The following is a 16,859-nucleotide window of genomic DNA, read 5'->3' as shown; positions in this document are numbered from 1 at the left end:
TCAACGTATACAACATAAAAAATAAAATCAGCCCTAAAACCTAATTAAAAATAGCATTTGCAGAGTCTAGTATCTCAGACTCAAGTGCAATTGGACACAGGTTCAGTAACACACAATGGGACACCAATTTACACTGATAGATGTAATCACTGTGGGCACTTATGATGTCCACAGCGTCTTAGTATTTTTTCGGTTTACTTTCTTTAAATAATATATCTATTACACCTCAACATTATTACTATCTTAATAAAGCTGCAAGAAAAGCACTCTCACTAACCTTTTCTAAAGGAAAAATGCAAAAAAGGGAAGGGAATGTAGCTCCGTATACTGCAACCTTTAAAGACTAGGAAAAGTGACACTGTGCCTTTAAGGAAGTATATACCATCAGTATCCATTGGTAGTGGCTTCAATTGTTTTCCCAGCTCCTTCCAACAGGATCCAGAAGCACCAAGCTCAGCCTTTTTTGGCTATATTTCTTCAGAAAAACCTTTCAGAGCCTTCACATTTTCAGTAAACTCAACATCTTAAGGGACTAAGAGTTTTTGTGACAGTTTTCTGAGTGAAAATATAGTGTTTCTACCTTTAATATTGCTAATCTTTTTCGCAATTATGCCTCTACTGACAAAATGTCAGCATAAAGGGAACGTCCCTCCTACCAGAGCAGGAAAAAGAAAACTACTGCTTTTGGTTTCAGTACCCCTGGAAGGTACCACACTCCCTGTAACCAATTTATAACGGATAGTGTAGTATGTTCAGCCACAATCTCACAAAGCGCTTGACTCTCTAGTGTCGCAAACCAGACATTCATGCAGAAGAATCCAGGCCCTAAAATAGAGCAGTGGTGCTCCTTCATGTCTTTACTTCTAAGGTCATGGAATTATTTCCATCAAGGTGGTGGGCAAAATCAATGGACATATCTAGTAAATGTAAATGGAAGTATCCAGCGAGATCAGTGACGCGCAAATAAACAGGTCATGTAGAACCCATGGATCTGGCCATCCAAGCCACACTATCAAGACTAATTTCCAAAAAGTTGTTTGGGAGCCCCAAATCCATCACTAACTACTTTAGCAATGTGTCATATCACAGGATCTGGTAGAAGGAGAACCAGCAACTTCTTCATCTTCCAAAGAGCATGGGATGAGAGTGGCAGTAGGCATGTGGCACTGCATGAACAAACAGCCAGGTTCCCCAACCTGAACAATTTCTTTCTCGCTGCCTTAATTTACTGGCAGTCTATATCTGATGAAGAGGAGAGAATGAAGGTGACCAAATAACAAGATGTTTAGATTACAGATGAAAAGATAGAAATTGTGGGTCATCAAGAGCCGGACAATGACAACAAGCAACTTAGTATTGGACAGTCTGGGTGTAAGGTGGCTTAAACCCTGCAGACATCCTAGGGCCAAGCAGGGTGTCATTAAAAGGCAACACGTTTCTAAGTGGAGGGGCTGGGCTAAAGGATTTCTGTCATTATGTTAATTTTTATCTCCGCAAATGGCAAAGACAAGTCAAAGACTTCAACCGTCATGCTGAAGGGACCACAGAGAGTCACTCATGGACAACCTTAGTAAAACAACTGTTCTCTTGAACTAAAGGGAAGCCTTCATCAGAGTCTGAATATGAGTGAAACATGCGGGCCCCACTACTGACCTCCTAAGCACGAAACCCTGAAAATGCTAGACCTTCCAAGGACATTTCAGGTAGGTAACACATGAGTGGCGCTCCACAAATGAAAACAACATTATTTGACAGAAGACACAGACAATTCCTATTAAATTACAAGAAAACACTAGGGCATCAAATACATTGAGTGAGGGGATAATTTTGGAGGTAGTTTGTAACAATCTTCTTGTGAAAATCAGAAAAAATGTTGAGCTTAGTCTTTCAGGATCCTATTTACAAGAGCTTTAGACAAGAAATGAAGTCACTACCACTGGCATGAAATGATAGGATACTGATTGTGAAATGCAGTGGTAGCAGTTTACAGACTCTGCAAGCTACAGTACATCAAGTAAAAATTTCCTTGTTTTCTTTAATTTTTTCCTGTAAAAAAAAGTTTGTGGAAGATACTAGCAATCACTTGTTTTTAGACCAGTGACCTTTCAAATTTTAATTGGCTTCCTTTTATAGAAAAAGATAAAATAAATCTGTCAATATAGCTTCAGGATCGGCTACGCAAAATTGCATCTCGTTGTACAATTGGATTTTCCAAATAAATTATTATAAACACACATGTAATCTGAAAATAAGCTTCAGCATTGTCGAGTGGGTTGAACTAATAAGTGCTTATTAGTATCAACTAAGACACTTTGAAAAAGAATTGCACAAACTCAAAAACATACCAGACAAACAAGGTCCTTATCTAAACAAAGATTTTGTGTGCTACTGGTGCTATCCTAAGCGACTAGATGTCCAGAAATAGGTAAGGTTAATGGTGCAGGGTGACTGTGACTTTAACCAATGAGAGCTAGTAGCATAACAAATAGCCGTGTTGACTCTGGAAAATCACTTAGAATGTAAATGTAGTAAACTTTGCTTGGTTAACCCGTTGCGTGCTGCCGTCGGACGTTGGACGTGCGCAGCACCAGGGAGGTAGCGCTCGCGACGTCCAACGGCCGACGCGGCCCAGCCCACCCTTTAGAATGCCCGCACCGTGGCGGAAAAACCGCCGCGGTGAAGGCGATAATTAAAACTGTAACAATATTACAAGTAAACATTTGAGATATATAAATATAAAAGCATACAGTACATTTAACCTTCATGATATGACTGTTCAAAAAAATTAAAGTAGTGCAAATGTTCTATTTTTGGTATTGATTATGCAGGGGGAATGCTAGTGTAGGAAGCTTGCTCTGTATATACTATAGTAAAGTAAGGTATAGTGTCCAGAGTCCAGGGGATCCCCAAAGGCTTGCAGAGAGGTAAAAGAAGATAATACCTTACTATCTATTTGTGGTACGGTAGGCAAGCAGTAAGGCTGTATCAGAGAGTGGTGTTAAGCATTTATTGTACACACTCAGGCAAGAAATGATGTCACACACTCAAAGACTGAACTCAGACCAATTGTTGGTATCACAAATATATATTTTTTGTATTTTATTTTTAGAACAAAGCCAAACATGGCTCAGGTAAGTACTAATGCACAAGTTACTTACCTTCGATAACAATATATCTGTAAGAAACATTAGTTAGTGTTAGATTCCTTACCTCAGAATATCCCCAGGCGTCAGACTGGATCCGGAAAGTTTTCGTCAGCAGTACCCCTGCGCGTCGGTAGGCGTCGTCTGTGGCTCCGCCTCCATCGTCGGCATCGTGGCACTGCGTTCCTGGCGCGGAAAGCTATGTACAGAACTGACGTCAGCGCGCGAGGGCGGGGTCTAAGTACTCCGACGACGTCATCCCGGCGATCACGACGCCGACGACGGACGCGGAGCCGCAGACGACACCTACCGACGCGCTGGGGTACTGCTGACGAAAACTTTCCGGATCCAGTCTGATGCCTGGGGACATTCTAAGGTAAGGAATCTAACACTAACCTGTTTTTTTCAGATAGTACTTTTCTGATAATACAATGGGATGCAGTTGAATGTAGATACAAGTAGGTCAAATGCTCAGAAACAGTTAAAATTACTTTTTAGTTACTAGGCAATTACTTTGTGATTATCTTTTAAGTTACTTTTCAAATTACTTTTTTTACTCCGTGTGATATGCCTAGATATCATGCTGGGACATTTCCTGGATAAAAAGTGAGTAAAACAGTTTTGATCAAAACACAGTTTCTTCGGTTTCCATACAAAACCTCTTCAACACGTTTTTCAGAGGAAAGAAGTCAATACAATCCTATGGACACAGTCGCCCTAGTGCCGTTGAGGTTGTTCTTTGAGTGCATCCTTGACCCTGGGTTGACCCTGGTTCTAACCCCAGAAACCCAACTCTCAAAACCGATTACTGCCCGGGCGGTGAGAGAGACAGCGCGATGGGGGCCTAGATTGAGAAATAGGACCAGAGGGGTCGAAAGAGAGCGGCTCAGAGGTTTTTTTTTTTGAGTGGCGAGAGTGACATCAATGAGAAATTGCCAGTGTCTTATATGGTTTCGGGAAGAGATCCTGGATCGTAAGCTTTGTGTTGTATTCTGGGAGAGGAAAACTAACTAACTCATTTAAGGAGTGCTGCACACCGGAAATGATTCCTAAGTTGGTGGGGGAACGACGGATCATGTGGCGAGAGACAATATTGAGGAGCACTTGGTGGTGGCGAGGGTTACACAAGTTATGCATTGGGGCTACTATTATATAGGCACGGCCAATCTAAATATGCGACAGGGGAGGACCAAAATATGGGTCAGGGTTGGCAAGAACATGCAAATGATTTGGTGTAATGTGGCACCGTTTGTGACAGTATCACCACATTATTTTGTCATTTTTTTTAAATACATGATAACCCTGTCGTTTTCTATTATTACTGTTTCTTTCTTTTGACGCTGAGCTTCCTTTTGATAAGCCACCTCTAATAGTCTGTTCTCTTTGCCATCACCATTTCTCACAGGCCGCGCCGCCCGGGGACCTGGTCATCTAGCTTATGCTTGCATGTGATGCCGTTTTATCTCGGACGTTTCACTAAGGCTGTTGTGATTTTACTGTTAGTTCTTTGATTATGTGTATTATCGGCCATTACATTCCTTACATTGATATTTATCTCATTCTTACTCATGTGTTCCGCTTTTAACATGCACTCTAGAGTTTTATATAGCACTAACTCGACCTGAAGGTATTGGAGCGCTTTACATGAGCACTGGTTATGTTACAAAATAACACGTTCATTTTTTGGGGATGACTGTCATGATTGCAATATGAAAGTATAGAGGCACACAGTTTTTAAGTTGCAGCTTTCCCCTCCTCGTTGTGCTCTTTGAAACTTCCATTTGCATTCCATATGGCTGCATTTTATTACTCTGTTCAGACATTATCTTTACATATCGCATTCAACTTCTGTTTTCGTCTCCATTAGGGACACACCGTTTGTCTGTACTATATTTGTCTTACAAGCCATCTTTTTCTCTCTCTTGCAATATATCACGTTGACTAGTCTGCTTGAATGTAGGTGCGTATTTACTCCCTATTACGTATTCACTGTGTTAGTGTGCCATCACTTTATTGTCTTGTTGTTTTTCTTATTGAGATGCAGCAAGTCCAACATTTCTACCAGATGAGGGCCCACAGCTCACTGTGCCCTCGACGTCAATCAGCACCACACTGATAAGTCCCCAGCATGCCTGCATTCTGTCTGCAGTTGCTGCTGTTGGCTTCTGAGGGGCCATGTGCTAACGTTTTTGCTAGATTTTTCTATTACTGCAGGACCAAGGCTGGTTTCCATATGGACAATCCCTGTCTGTAGTGGCACAGTCCACCAAAGAACTGGAAACTACCCCAGAATAACTAACCGTGGCAAAGAATACTTGAAGCATTTCACTTAATACTTTTTTCTAATGAAAGCAAAATATTCTGCACGTTTTAAAACTTAGACATTTACCACACATGGCAGTGAAGTGACTACATTAAATGTTGAAGCTACAATCACTCACTCTATCTATCTATCTATCTATCTATCTATCTATCTATCTATCTATCTATCTATCTATCGCCCTCACTCTATCCATCTCTCTATCGCCCTCACTCTATCTATCACCCTCACTCTATCTATCGCCCTCACTCTATCTACCTATCTATCTATCGCCCTCACTCTATCGCCCTCACTCTATCTATCGCCCTCACTCTATCACCCTCACTCTATCTATCGCCCTCACTCTATCTATCGCCCTCACTCTATCTATCGCCCTCACTCTATCTATCGCCCTCACTCTATCTATCGCCCTCACTCTATCTATCGCCCTCACTCTATCTATCGCCGTCACTTTATATATCTATCGCCCTCACTCTATCTATCGCCCTCCCTCTATCTATCGCCTTCCCTCTATCTATCTAACACCCTCACTCTATCTATCGCCCTCACTCTATCTGTCTATCGCATCACCACAGCATCACTCAGAACCACCACAGCATCACAACATCACTATGCACTACCACAGCATCACTGAACGCGACAGCATCACTCAGCGCCACCACAGCATCACTCAGCGCCACCACAACATCACTCAGCGCCACAACAGCATCAATCTGTGCAACCATTGAATAACAACTGGTTCAAATATGTTCTCTCAATGTTTCAAGCTTTATTACAAATGTCACAAAAAGATGTTATTATTTCACTTCTGTTCTTGGGTTTTCGTCACAATAAAATACACTGAACATAATCTTCACAAAAGTTATTAACAAAAGTTTAAGCTATTGCCGTTATAAATTACAATAACTTTTATTTAGATATTTATTATAAAAAAAATGAAAAGCCATTGTTATTTGTAATATCAATACATCTAAGTCACGTACATACAACACATATTGCATTATAAATGCTATAGGTGTCACATTTGCCAAAGTTAACACTATTGGCATTGTAAATGACAAAGCTATTAATTTCGCTATTTTCAAAACCAACACATAAATAACAAAATTGTCATTTACAATACCAATAGCTCAATAGCTCAATCTTTCCTAATGCGAGACCTATTGCATTGCAAATGCTTGTTAACAATTTGTCTTGAAAAGTACAATCATATTTACCTCTACCAAGTCCTGCTTGGTTCTATAAATGAAAATCCAACAAAGATTTTTTTTATATATAAACAATTGGTCTGAATTAAGTCTTTTAGAGTGTGTGACATAATTTCTTGCCTGAGTGTATACAATAAATGCTTAACACTTCCGTCTGATAAAGCCTACTACTCGTCCACACTACCACAAATAAAGAGTAAGGCATTATCTACATTTACCTCTGTAAACCGTTGGGGATCCACTGGATTCTGTACACACTATACATTTACTTTGATATAGTACATAGAGAGCTAGCTTCCTACATGGTGCACTTGTCAAGTGATTCCTTGTCATTTTTTATTGATGCTGTGTCCTCAGTTGATATTGTGATAATGCTGGCATTGTGTTTTCCTAGTCTTTTGGTTGCGCATTCCTGATTGATAGTTTTTTCATCCATTGCCTCAAGGAGTTCCCCGTTACCTGAAAGGGAAAAAGAGCTTAGCCAAGAATTTTCTCTGTCGTCCAACTGTGACATTGCGTCATATTTTAAACCAGAGGGGTTTCTAGATTTGTGGTTGTTCTTGGCTTGGAATGCATGTTTTTGCCCTATTTAATTGAGTCCTAGTTATTGGGTTTTTGTTGAACTCTATGTTTTCCTGTTTCCCACTTTCGGTTTGTTCTGCCAATGCGTATTGTTTTTTGTTCTGCTTCTTTGTTGTTTATTTCTACTCTACCCCACAGGGGTCCTGCAGCGTGTATTTTTGCACCCTTGTTGTTTTCGAGAATTTTGCTAAGTGCCTGAACCCTCCATCTGCTCAGCACCATAGCGGATACTCTTGCCCAAAGTATCTTTTCATGTAATGTATATCACGTCTGAGGGTGGTTGTTTCACTTGGGGCTTTACTTTCTGGGGGGCCAGGAGTGTTAGGAGACCTGTCACGTTTCCTGGCCTGAGTAGATTACAAATCCTGGGTCTTTAAGTCTGAGTTTGAGTTTCCCAAACCTGGCTAGTATTGGTGATATGAGAGGACTCCTTTGTATGACACTTGCCGCACTTGTCTTGTTTATGTTTGCGGGTTTGTTAGTTTTTGTTCTTTTACATGCACGTTTCTTGTTCGAATTCTTCTGCCTGGAAGTCTGTCTTATCCCTCCTGATCTAATTTCTTTTGATTCTTGCCGCTATTTGGGGTAGTCTTTGTGGTTTGCTGTCTGTATATGTACTTATTTAGTCAAGAATGTAAATGGAAAAAAAGTACTGATTCAGGGACACTTCGGAGGTGAAATGTCCTGCCAGTAATTTGTTTGTACTTGCAGGAGGCCCTATCCACCGTGCCACAAAACTAAGGCGACTAAATAAAACGCATATTCCGAGCGGTACCAGTGAAAAAGGACTAAGGTGTGAGCATAGCTTGCACTTATTTCAACTAACGACTGAGTCACAAATTTAATTCAATTGTCTATGAGCAATTTTCATCATCTCCAAGATGTGAATGAACACCCACAAGCAGAATGGGTATTAGCTTCCTTTTCGATGTTAAATCGGACATGCAACTTACCAACTATGAACTCAGAATTAACTGAAGGCAGAAGGTGGTATTTCAGAAATTCACTGGCTATTTGAAAACACTTTCTTTGGTCTATTTTGCATACAGCTTCCAATGACTCCTTCAGTTCCGCGCGGTAGGCTGAAGAAAATAAAATGGCTATTAAATGAAGGAAGTTAAAGAACAAAAGAGAACATTTAACTTAAACATAGATACAAAGAACAACATTTTAACAAACTGTTTTGGCAGTAACTAATCTGTGAATGAAAGATTTCAGGAGCCATTGTGATATGTGGTTTTTACTACTATTTTCACAATTTGCTATGATACATTACCCCTTTCTTTTTTTATTTTTAAACAAATTTTATTTGTCACGTTTCACATAAGCTGCATAGCTCTGCATTCCAGAGGCTTCTGCACACATCAAGTACACAGTAATAATGACTTCGACTTTTATAAAGATGGACAAACCGCATTTTAACGAGTCCTCCCCCAACTCCCTCCCTCCCCCCGATTGCACCCATGCCCCAAAGGAAAAAAGGATACATCAAGAGTGTAACTGCATACCCGTCGACCACCCAATCAACATAGAGCAAGCATATGCGTCAGTACGGCAAACGTACATCTCCCTCCTGAGGCGGATCCAGTTCCAGTTCCCGGTAATCTGCCCACCTCTTCCAAATCCTATAGTGTTTGCGTGGGTACCCCCTGGCAATGAAAACTGGCTCTTCGAGCCCCATACAAAAATCCATCTCGTTTCTCCATGCAGCCAGGGACGGAGCCCAGGGCGCCTTCCAGGCCCTGGCAATATCTCTTTTTGCCAATGTGAGACCTAAGAACAAGAGGTGTCGCTTATAATGATTGCCCCCCACTCCCTCCATGACGTATAGCAGGGCAAGCGTGGTGTGCAGGGGAGCTCCCAACCCAATACCTCTGACAAGCTGGAGTACACCCCCCTCCAGAAGCTATGCAGTGAAAGGCAACTCCAGGCAGTGTGCAAAAGCGTGCACTCCTCCCGCTGACAGCAAAGACACTCGGGGGATCCGATCATTCCTGCCCTCCACAACCGTACTCTAGTGACGTACACCCTGTGCAGGTATTTAAATTGTACCAATCACAGGCGCGTAGCTATTGCCGCCCCCAGCGGGCCCGCTAGAGCCTCAGCCCAGTCCTCTTCCTCCAGTTCACCCACATCTGCCTCCCAAGTAGTCTTAAGATTCTGCAGATTAGTGGAACAGTGAATAACCAGTGTTTGGTATATGCAGGAGATCTTGCGGTCCGGCAGCTCCCCCATAAAGATCTTCGGACCCTCCAGACCCTCCAAACTAGGGGCTAGGGCGTGTCTAAATTGTAGGTACCTGTAGAATTGGGATCGTGGCATCTCTTATTCGTCCTACAAATCCTGGAATGATTTGTGTGTCAGATCCTTCATAGCGTCTCCCAGAACCGAGATGCCTATGGAATCCCATCCCCGGAAGCCCTGCAGTGCTGCCAATTGAGGCAACCGCCCATTACCCCAGAGAGGGGTCTCCCTGGTCAAGATATTCCACCACCCCATCCTGCCCTGAGCCTACCTCCATATGTGGAATACCACCTGCGTAACCGGGGGCAGGAGCTCCGAAGCGGCGCAGAGTGCAATAGCGTGTGTAGAGAATTGCTGCCCATAAGCTGCCGCTCAACCGCATAAGCTGGGTCCGCCCTGTCCCCGTACCACCACTCGTTGAAGACCAGCAAGTGTGCGGCTTGTTAGTAGGAGAGGACGTCCGAAGAAGTGAGGTCCCCGGAATAAGTAGATAGGAAACAGGTGCGTAGGACCACCCTCACCATACCCCCTTCCTACAACAACCCTCCCAACACTGAGTTTACCTGCCGGAACCATTGGGGTGAAACCTGATATGGATGATTCTGCAATTGATAGAGGAGATGGGGAAGAGCCACCATCTTGAAGATGGCCCACCTACCGTGTGTGGTTAAGGGCATGCAGGACCAAACCTTAAGGTTTTCCTGGGTTCGCTCCCACACCGGGATCAGATTGTGTTCCCAGGACACCGCCGGCACATCGGATAAAAAGACCACCAGATATTTCAGCTCCCCTGTTGCCAATTGGAGGGATGAGGCCCATGCTCCTACGCTCGGTCGATCCCCCAGGACCCACAGCGTGGATTTGCGTGGATTCATATACAGTCCAGAGGTCTCCCCGAAAATCTGCATTATGCGCAGCAGCCACGGCCCGACCTATCCAGGGAGGTGAGAAAGAACAGGACATCATCCGCGTACAGCGCTATTTCGTCGGTGAGACCTGGCGCCCATTCAAACCCCCGAAGTTGGGCATCAATGTGCACCCAGGCCGCCAGCAGCTCCATGGCGAGCGCAAAAAGATAGGGGGAGAGAGGGCAGCCCTGTCATGTGCCCCGCCGGATGGGGAAAGAGCGAGAGATCGCCCCTCCTACCCGCACCAACGCTGTTAAAGCAGTATAAAGCAGCTGCAAATATGCCAAAAATCGTTGGCCGAGATTACGATTCCGCAGAAGAGCAAACCGGTATACCCAGCTCAAGGAATCAAAGGCCCTATCCATGTCGGCCAATAATAGCGCTGCCGGCTCCCCAAGCCACCCACTGGCCCACACCGCAACGGGTGCTCGTCTGATATTATGACGGGTCGCCCTCTGGGGCATGAACCCAGCCTGGTTCGGGTGTACCAGTGCGGTGATATGTGGCTGGACGGGGTTGGCCAGTGCCTTGGCCAAAACCTTCGCCTCCACATTGAGAAGGGAGATGGGGCGATATGATACAAGCTGCTCCGGAGGTCTACCCGGTTTGAGGAACACTACCACCTCCACGTGTCTCCAGTCGGGAGGGAGCGAACCGTGCTCCCGCGCCTCTACCACCACTGGTCGAAAGTGGGAGGCCAGCTGTACAAAGAATTTCTTGAAAAACTCACTGGGGAAACCGTTCGGTCCTGGAGCCTTCCTGGGGTTCAATTCCCCCAGGGCTGTACCCAACTCGTCGTCCGACAGTGGCCTATCTAGGCGTCCCTCACCTCATCCGAGATAGTCTTAGGGGGGAGGTCATCTATAAATTTCGCAATAACTGCGGCTGTCAGACATTCTTTTGGCGCATAGAGGTCTTCATAATATGCTGCAAAACTCTTCGCGATAGCTGGGGGCTCAAGAAGCGGCGACCCGCGGGGTCCAGGACTCGCGGCAGAGGCTGGGCATGTAAGGCGCCCTGACATAAGCGATGCAGCCTCTTGCTGAACTTGTCCCCCCACTGATATACCCTACTACGCGTTGCCAGCCAAGCCTGACAGGCCTCGTCCTTCAGCAGGGCTGCATATTGTTGTTGAGCCAATACTAACTGTCGTCTGGCCGTGCCGCCGTCCGCCTGCCGACCCCTACGTTCCAACGCCTCCACCTCCGCCTCCCGTCGCACCAGGTCCCTCTGCCGTACCCTCCGCGCTGCCACACACCATGAGATATCCACCCTTTGCAGCGTGGGTTTCAATGCCTCCCAGAGTACCGCTGGGGACTTGACCGACCCTACATTGGCTACCAGATAAGGAGTAGTTTCTTACCTGTAACTCCAGTTCTGTAGTAGGGGTATCTCTGTTATAGTCATAAAGTAGTGAATAGTTCCGCCCATGTGCGTGGACCCCAGAGCAATCAAAAATAATCTCTTAAGCTGTCTTTTTGCAGTCCTGCATAGATACTTAAGAGAGAATTAAGACAAATAATGCAGCCTAACATATACAAGGCTACAAAGGCCACCACTTCATCTAAACAGTGAAAAGGATAGCCCACCATGTCAGGTTTAACACTTTTTTTTACCAAGTTTTCCTCACAGGGAAAACTCCCCTTCACCAAAATCCTTGAAATGATAGAGAGGAAGGGTTGGACAGACAAGCTGCCATTATGTGTCTTGAAAAGGGATGCTGTGCCTTTAAGGAACTCTCCAGAGACCCTCGGTATCCCAGGATGCACAGCCAAAGTCCTTTTACTTTCAGTTCTTTTTGAAGGTGTATAAAGCAAGGCCTGTAGCATACATTACAGTACTATTTTCTCCACTGGGGAGGAGGGCGGGCGCTTATGACTATAACAGAGATACCCCTACTACAGAACTGGAGTTACAGTAAGAAACTACTTCTTCTGTAGTAGGGGATCTCTGTGTATAGTCATAAACTAGTGAATAGAATGGCAAGCCCATCCCAACAACCAATCCGGCGGTGAAGGAAAAGGACAACACCACTACTGTGCAAACAGATTTCAGCATCTGCTCTGGCATCAGAGTCCAGACAGTAGTGCTTAGCAAAGGTATGGAACGACTTCCAAGTGGCAGCCCTGCAGATCTCTGCAATGGGAACATTACGAAGCAAAGCTGTTGTAGCTGCTTTGCCTCTGGTAGAATGAGCCTTACCCCCTAAGGTCTTGTTAGCCTTCTGGTAACATAACTGGATACAGGACACATTCACCTAGAGATGGACTCTTTTGAGGTGGCAAGACCAGTCCTGACCGACCCATAATTGATAAACAATTGGTCTGACCTACAAATGCCCTTGGTCTCATCCAAGTAGAAATTCAACACCCCTCTGACATTCAGGGAATGGAGAGACCTTTCCGCTGGAGTGGAAGGATTCTGGAAAAACATAGGTAAAGTTATGGTCTGGTTGATGGAAATCAGAAATCACCTTCGGAAGAAACTTAGGGGGAGTACGCATCACAACCTTAGCAGTATGAAATACAGTATAAGGTTCTCGGCAACACAACGCCTGAATTTCACTCACCCTGCGGGCCAATGTAATGGCCACAAGGAAGGCCGCCTTCCATGATAAGTGCTGCAGAGCAGCCTTATGGATGGGTTCAAAAGGCTCCTTCATCAACCTGGACAGCACCACATTTAGCTCCCATGATGGCGAAGGACGCCGGACAGGAGGAAACACTTTCTTCAAACCTTCCAACAAATCTTTAATCACAGGGATCTGGAAGAAGGATGTCTGTGAAGGGCATTTCCTATACGCAGTCAATGCTGCGAGGTGAACCTTAATAGAATGAAAATTAAAGCCAGACTGAGACAAATGCAAGAGGTATGGAAGGCTGACATATTCCTTGCAGGTTGTTGGATCATAATGCTTGGAAGTGCACCAGATGCAGAACCTCTTCCACTTGTAGGCATTGGAAGTCCTAGTGGAGGGTCTCTTAGCTTCCTTAAGTATAGTCATGCAATCTTCAGGGAGATTCAAGTGTCCATATTGCACTATCTCAGGAGCCATGCCACCAAACTCAACGATGAGAGGTTGGGGTGCACCATCTGCCCCCCCCTCCCGAACTTCGTGAGAAGGTCCGGCCGAAACGACAGCCGCATGTGGGGTTGGAGAGACCGGTGAAGCAGGTCTGTGAACCACCACTGTCGGGCCACTCCGGAGCAATGAGGATCATCCGTGCTCTGGATTGAGACAGCTTGATGAGCACCGCCGGAATCAGGGGAATGGGTGGAAAAGCGTACAGAAAGCTGTTCGACCAGCGGGTTCCCCAGGGTCCCCGGTTGGTAATACCTGGAGGCGAAATCTCAGCATTTTTCTGTTTTCGGCGGTGGCGAACAGATCTACGTCCGGAGTGCCCCACCTGTCGAAGATGTCTACTAGCACTTCGTCGTTTAGAACCCATTCGTGGTTTTCTTGCACCAGCCTGCTGAGTGCATCCGCCTGAACATTCTGCACATCTGGCAGATGGGTAGCCGTTATCGTCAGTCCTCTGGCTAGTAGCCAGTGCCAGATCGCCTGCGCTTCCTGTGACAAGGGGCGCGATCTCGAGCCCCCCTGCTTGTTGAGGTAATACATTGTGGTCGTATTGTCCGTCTGCACAAGCAAGGAGTTGGTCTGGAAGGACGGATGAAAGGCCTTCAGTGCCAAGTGCACAGCTCTGAGTTCCAGGAAATTGATGTGATACGTGGATTCCGCCTGGGACCACGTTCCCTGGATCTGTAGATGGTCTGAATGTGCTCCCCAGCCGTGGAGAGAAGCATTTGTGACGACAGTCTGAATGGGAATGTCCTTGTGGAATGGAACCCCCTTGAGGAGATTCTCTGCGGAGCACCACCATCTCAGGGACTGTTGAGCGTGGAGGGACAGCTTGATCCCGTCGTCCCAGCTCCCCCGCTTATGGTCCCACTGATCCTCCAGACATTCCTGCAACGGCCTCATGTGTAGGCGTGTGTGTGGTGTGAGGAAGATGCAAGAGGCCATCGACCCCAGAAGAGAATACACCGTACTCACTGTCGTAGATGGAACAGCTATGAGAGCCTGAGCCTTCCGATGGATAGATAAGCGTCTCTCCTCCGAAGGAGACACGCTTGCTGAAAGAGTATCGATGGAGGCTCCCAAGTACTGTAGGCACTGGACAGGCGTCGGAGCAGACTTGGACATGTTTATGAGCAACCCCAGCTGGTTCAACAGAACGGCCGTCCTGTTGAAGTGCAGTTGCGCTTCCTGGAAGGTGGAGGCTTTGATCAACCAGTCGTCCAGGTACGGGTAGACAAACACCTTGTTCTTCCTCAGGTGCGCTGCCACCACTGCCATGCATTTTGAAAACGTCCTGGGTGCAGACTTCAGTCCAAATGGTAGTACGGTGTACTGATAGTGATTGGTGCCGACTAGAAATCACAGAAACTTCCGGTGTTTCCGTGCAATGGGCACATGGAAGTACGCATCTTGCAGATCTATTGCGCAAAGCCAGTCTCCCCTTTGCAGCTGAGGATAAATCTGGTGCAAAGACAGCATGTGAAACTTTTCCCTGCGAATCCATTTGTTTGCTTGTCGCAAATCCAGAATGGGTCTGAACTCTTTCTTGTCCTTCTTGCGTACCAGAAAGAACCGTGAGTAAAGACCCTTTCCCCTTTGAGACAGAGGGACGTCTTCTATCGCCCTTTTTCTTAACAGGGTATCCGCCTCCACCTGAAGCTTGCGTAGTTGGAACTGCGAGCAAACCGGTGGAATCGCTGGAGGCGGGCTGACGAAACGAAGACTGTATCCATTGCAAACAATATTCAGCACCCACTTGTCCTGAGTCATTTTTCTCCACTCTGCCAAGTAATGTTGCATGCTTCCCCCCACCGGAGCGGGTAACGGACGAGGAGGAAGTAACCCCTCAGGGCCTAGACCCGGCCGGGCCTTTGGGCACGAAGAGGACTGTTGACCGTCTCTGTCGCTTCTAGAATGGCTGCCGCTGGTACTGCTGCTGCGGTTGGTGCTGCTGGCCAGCTTGACGACCTTGCCCTCTTCCCTGGGCACCGAAACGTCTCTGGAAGGGACGGAAGGTCTTCTTCTGCTCTTTTGGCTTCTCTAACCCGACAGCCGTCAGGGTTTCTGCCTCCGCCTTCATGCAGGCCATCTCCTCATCCGCATGTTTACCAAAGAGCGTCGACCCAGAGAACAGCAAGTTGGCGACTCGCTACTGCGTCTCTGGTTTCAGCGATGTCAGGCGCAACCAGGCATGGCGTCTCAGATTGATCCCATGGCAGTATCCATGAGCCGCCAAGAGAGAGGAATCTACAGCCGAGCTGCTAACCTGATTGGATACCATCATGCCCTCATTGATGATTTCCTGGAAGTCTTCCCTCTTGTCCCTAGGAAGGTGCTCCAGAAACTGCTGCAGGGACTCCCACAAAGACCGGTCTTACCGACCCAAGAGAGCCGCCGCACTAGCGGCTTTGATGGAAGTAGCAGCCATACCGCAGACTTTTCGTCCCGCTGAGTCCATCTGACGGCTCTCTTTATCCGGAGGCACCGTAGAAGACAGGGCAGTAGCGTGCTGCTTCCTGGCCGCAGTGACGATCACCGAATCCGGCACCGGGTCTGATCAAAGGAACGCTGGATCGGAGTCAGGTGGCCTGTACTTTTTCTGCAGCCGGGAAGGAGCTTATTTCGTTGACGCCGGAGTCAAGAAGAGCTCCATAGCCGGTTCCTCCAGTCCTGGCACCAAGGGCAACAAGGGTCGAGACAACTGCCGCTTGTGTACGGTCTCGAAAATTACCGAAGTAGAAGGTGTGGGTACCGTTAGAGTAATCCCCAGCTTTGCTGCCCCTCTCAATAACACCTCCTGAAACAATACAATGTCATCCACCGGTGAGACTCTCATATGGGGCGAATCCGATAAGGTGGGCGTATATCCCCGGGCACTGGAAGAGTCCGTATGACGGGATCTTGACCTGTCCCTCCGGTGACGATGCCGGGACCGTGTCGAAGACCGACAGTCACTCCTTGAACGGTGCCTGCTTCTGGAACGTGACCTAGACCTCTTAGGCCTCGGGCGATCCACTGGCACTACAGGAGGCGGAATCTGCGGAGGCAAAACCGGAATCCTAGGCTGTGGAAGCCCCGTAGGCGGCGACAGGAAGCGCGGCAGAGATAGCGACCGCGGACGAAGCCGCGGCGGAGGAGGAGGAAGAGGAGGAGGCGGAGGAGGAGTTGGAGTACAAGGAGGAGTAGGAGGAGGATTCTCCTTAGGTAATGGAGGAGGCGTAGGCGTCCTGGGCCTAGAAGGCGAATAGGTCTGAGAATACTCAGAGTCCGAAGACCTTACCCACTCTCCTCTTCTTCTTTTGCGCAGGCCTTGACGAGGATGTTCTCGAGGCCGCCCTCTTTTCAGACGAGCGCCGCGGCGACTTGGGGCTC

The 16,859-nt window shown here is 46.7% G+C and overlaps 1 protein-coding gene across 2 annotated transcripts in view; it reads right to left on the bottom strand.

Annotated features, from left to right (window-relative positions):
• LOC147706850 (exportin-5-like) overlaps positions 1–16,859 on the bottom strand; it is a 2,308,032-nt gene that overhangs the window by 1,731,825 nt on the left and 559,348 nt on the right. For both annotated transcript variants that reach the window (XM_086926017.1, XM_086926018.1), the window contains exon 13: positions 8,207–8,335. In XM_086926017.1, coding sequence (XP_086782143.1) covers positions 8,207–8,335 — 129 coding nt within the window. The remainder of the gene's footprint in view (positions 1–8,206; positions 8,336–16,859) is intronic.

Source organism: Lissotriton vulgaris, chromosome 6 (genome assembly GCF_964263255.1).
Source record: "Lissotriton vulgaris chromosome 6, aLisVul1.2, whole genome shotgun sequence".
Taxonomy (NCBI): Eukaryota; Metazoa; Chordata; class Amphibia; order Caudata; family Salamandridae; genus Lissotriton; species Lissotriton vulgaris.
Note: the sequence above shows the minus strand (reverse complement) of the source record. Positions and strands in the feature narration are given on the sequence as shown.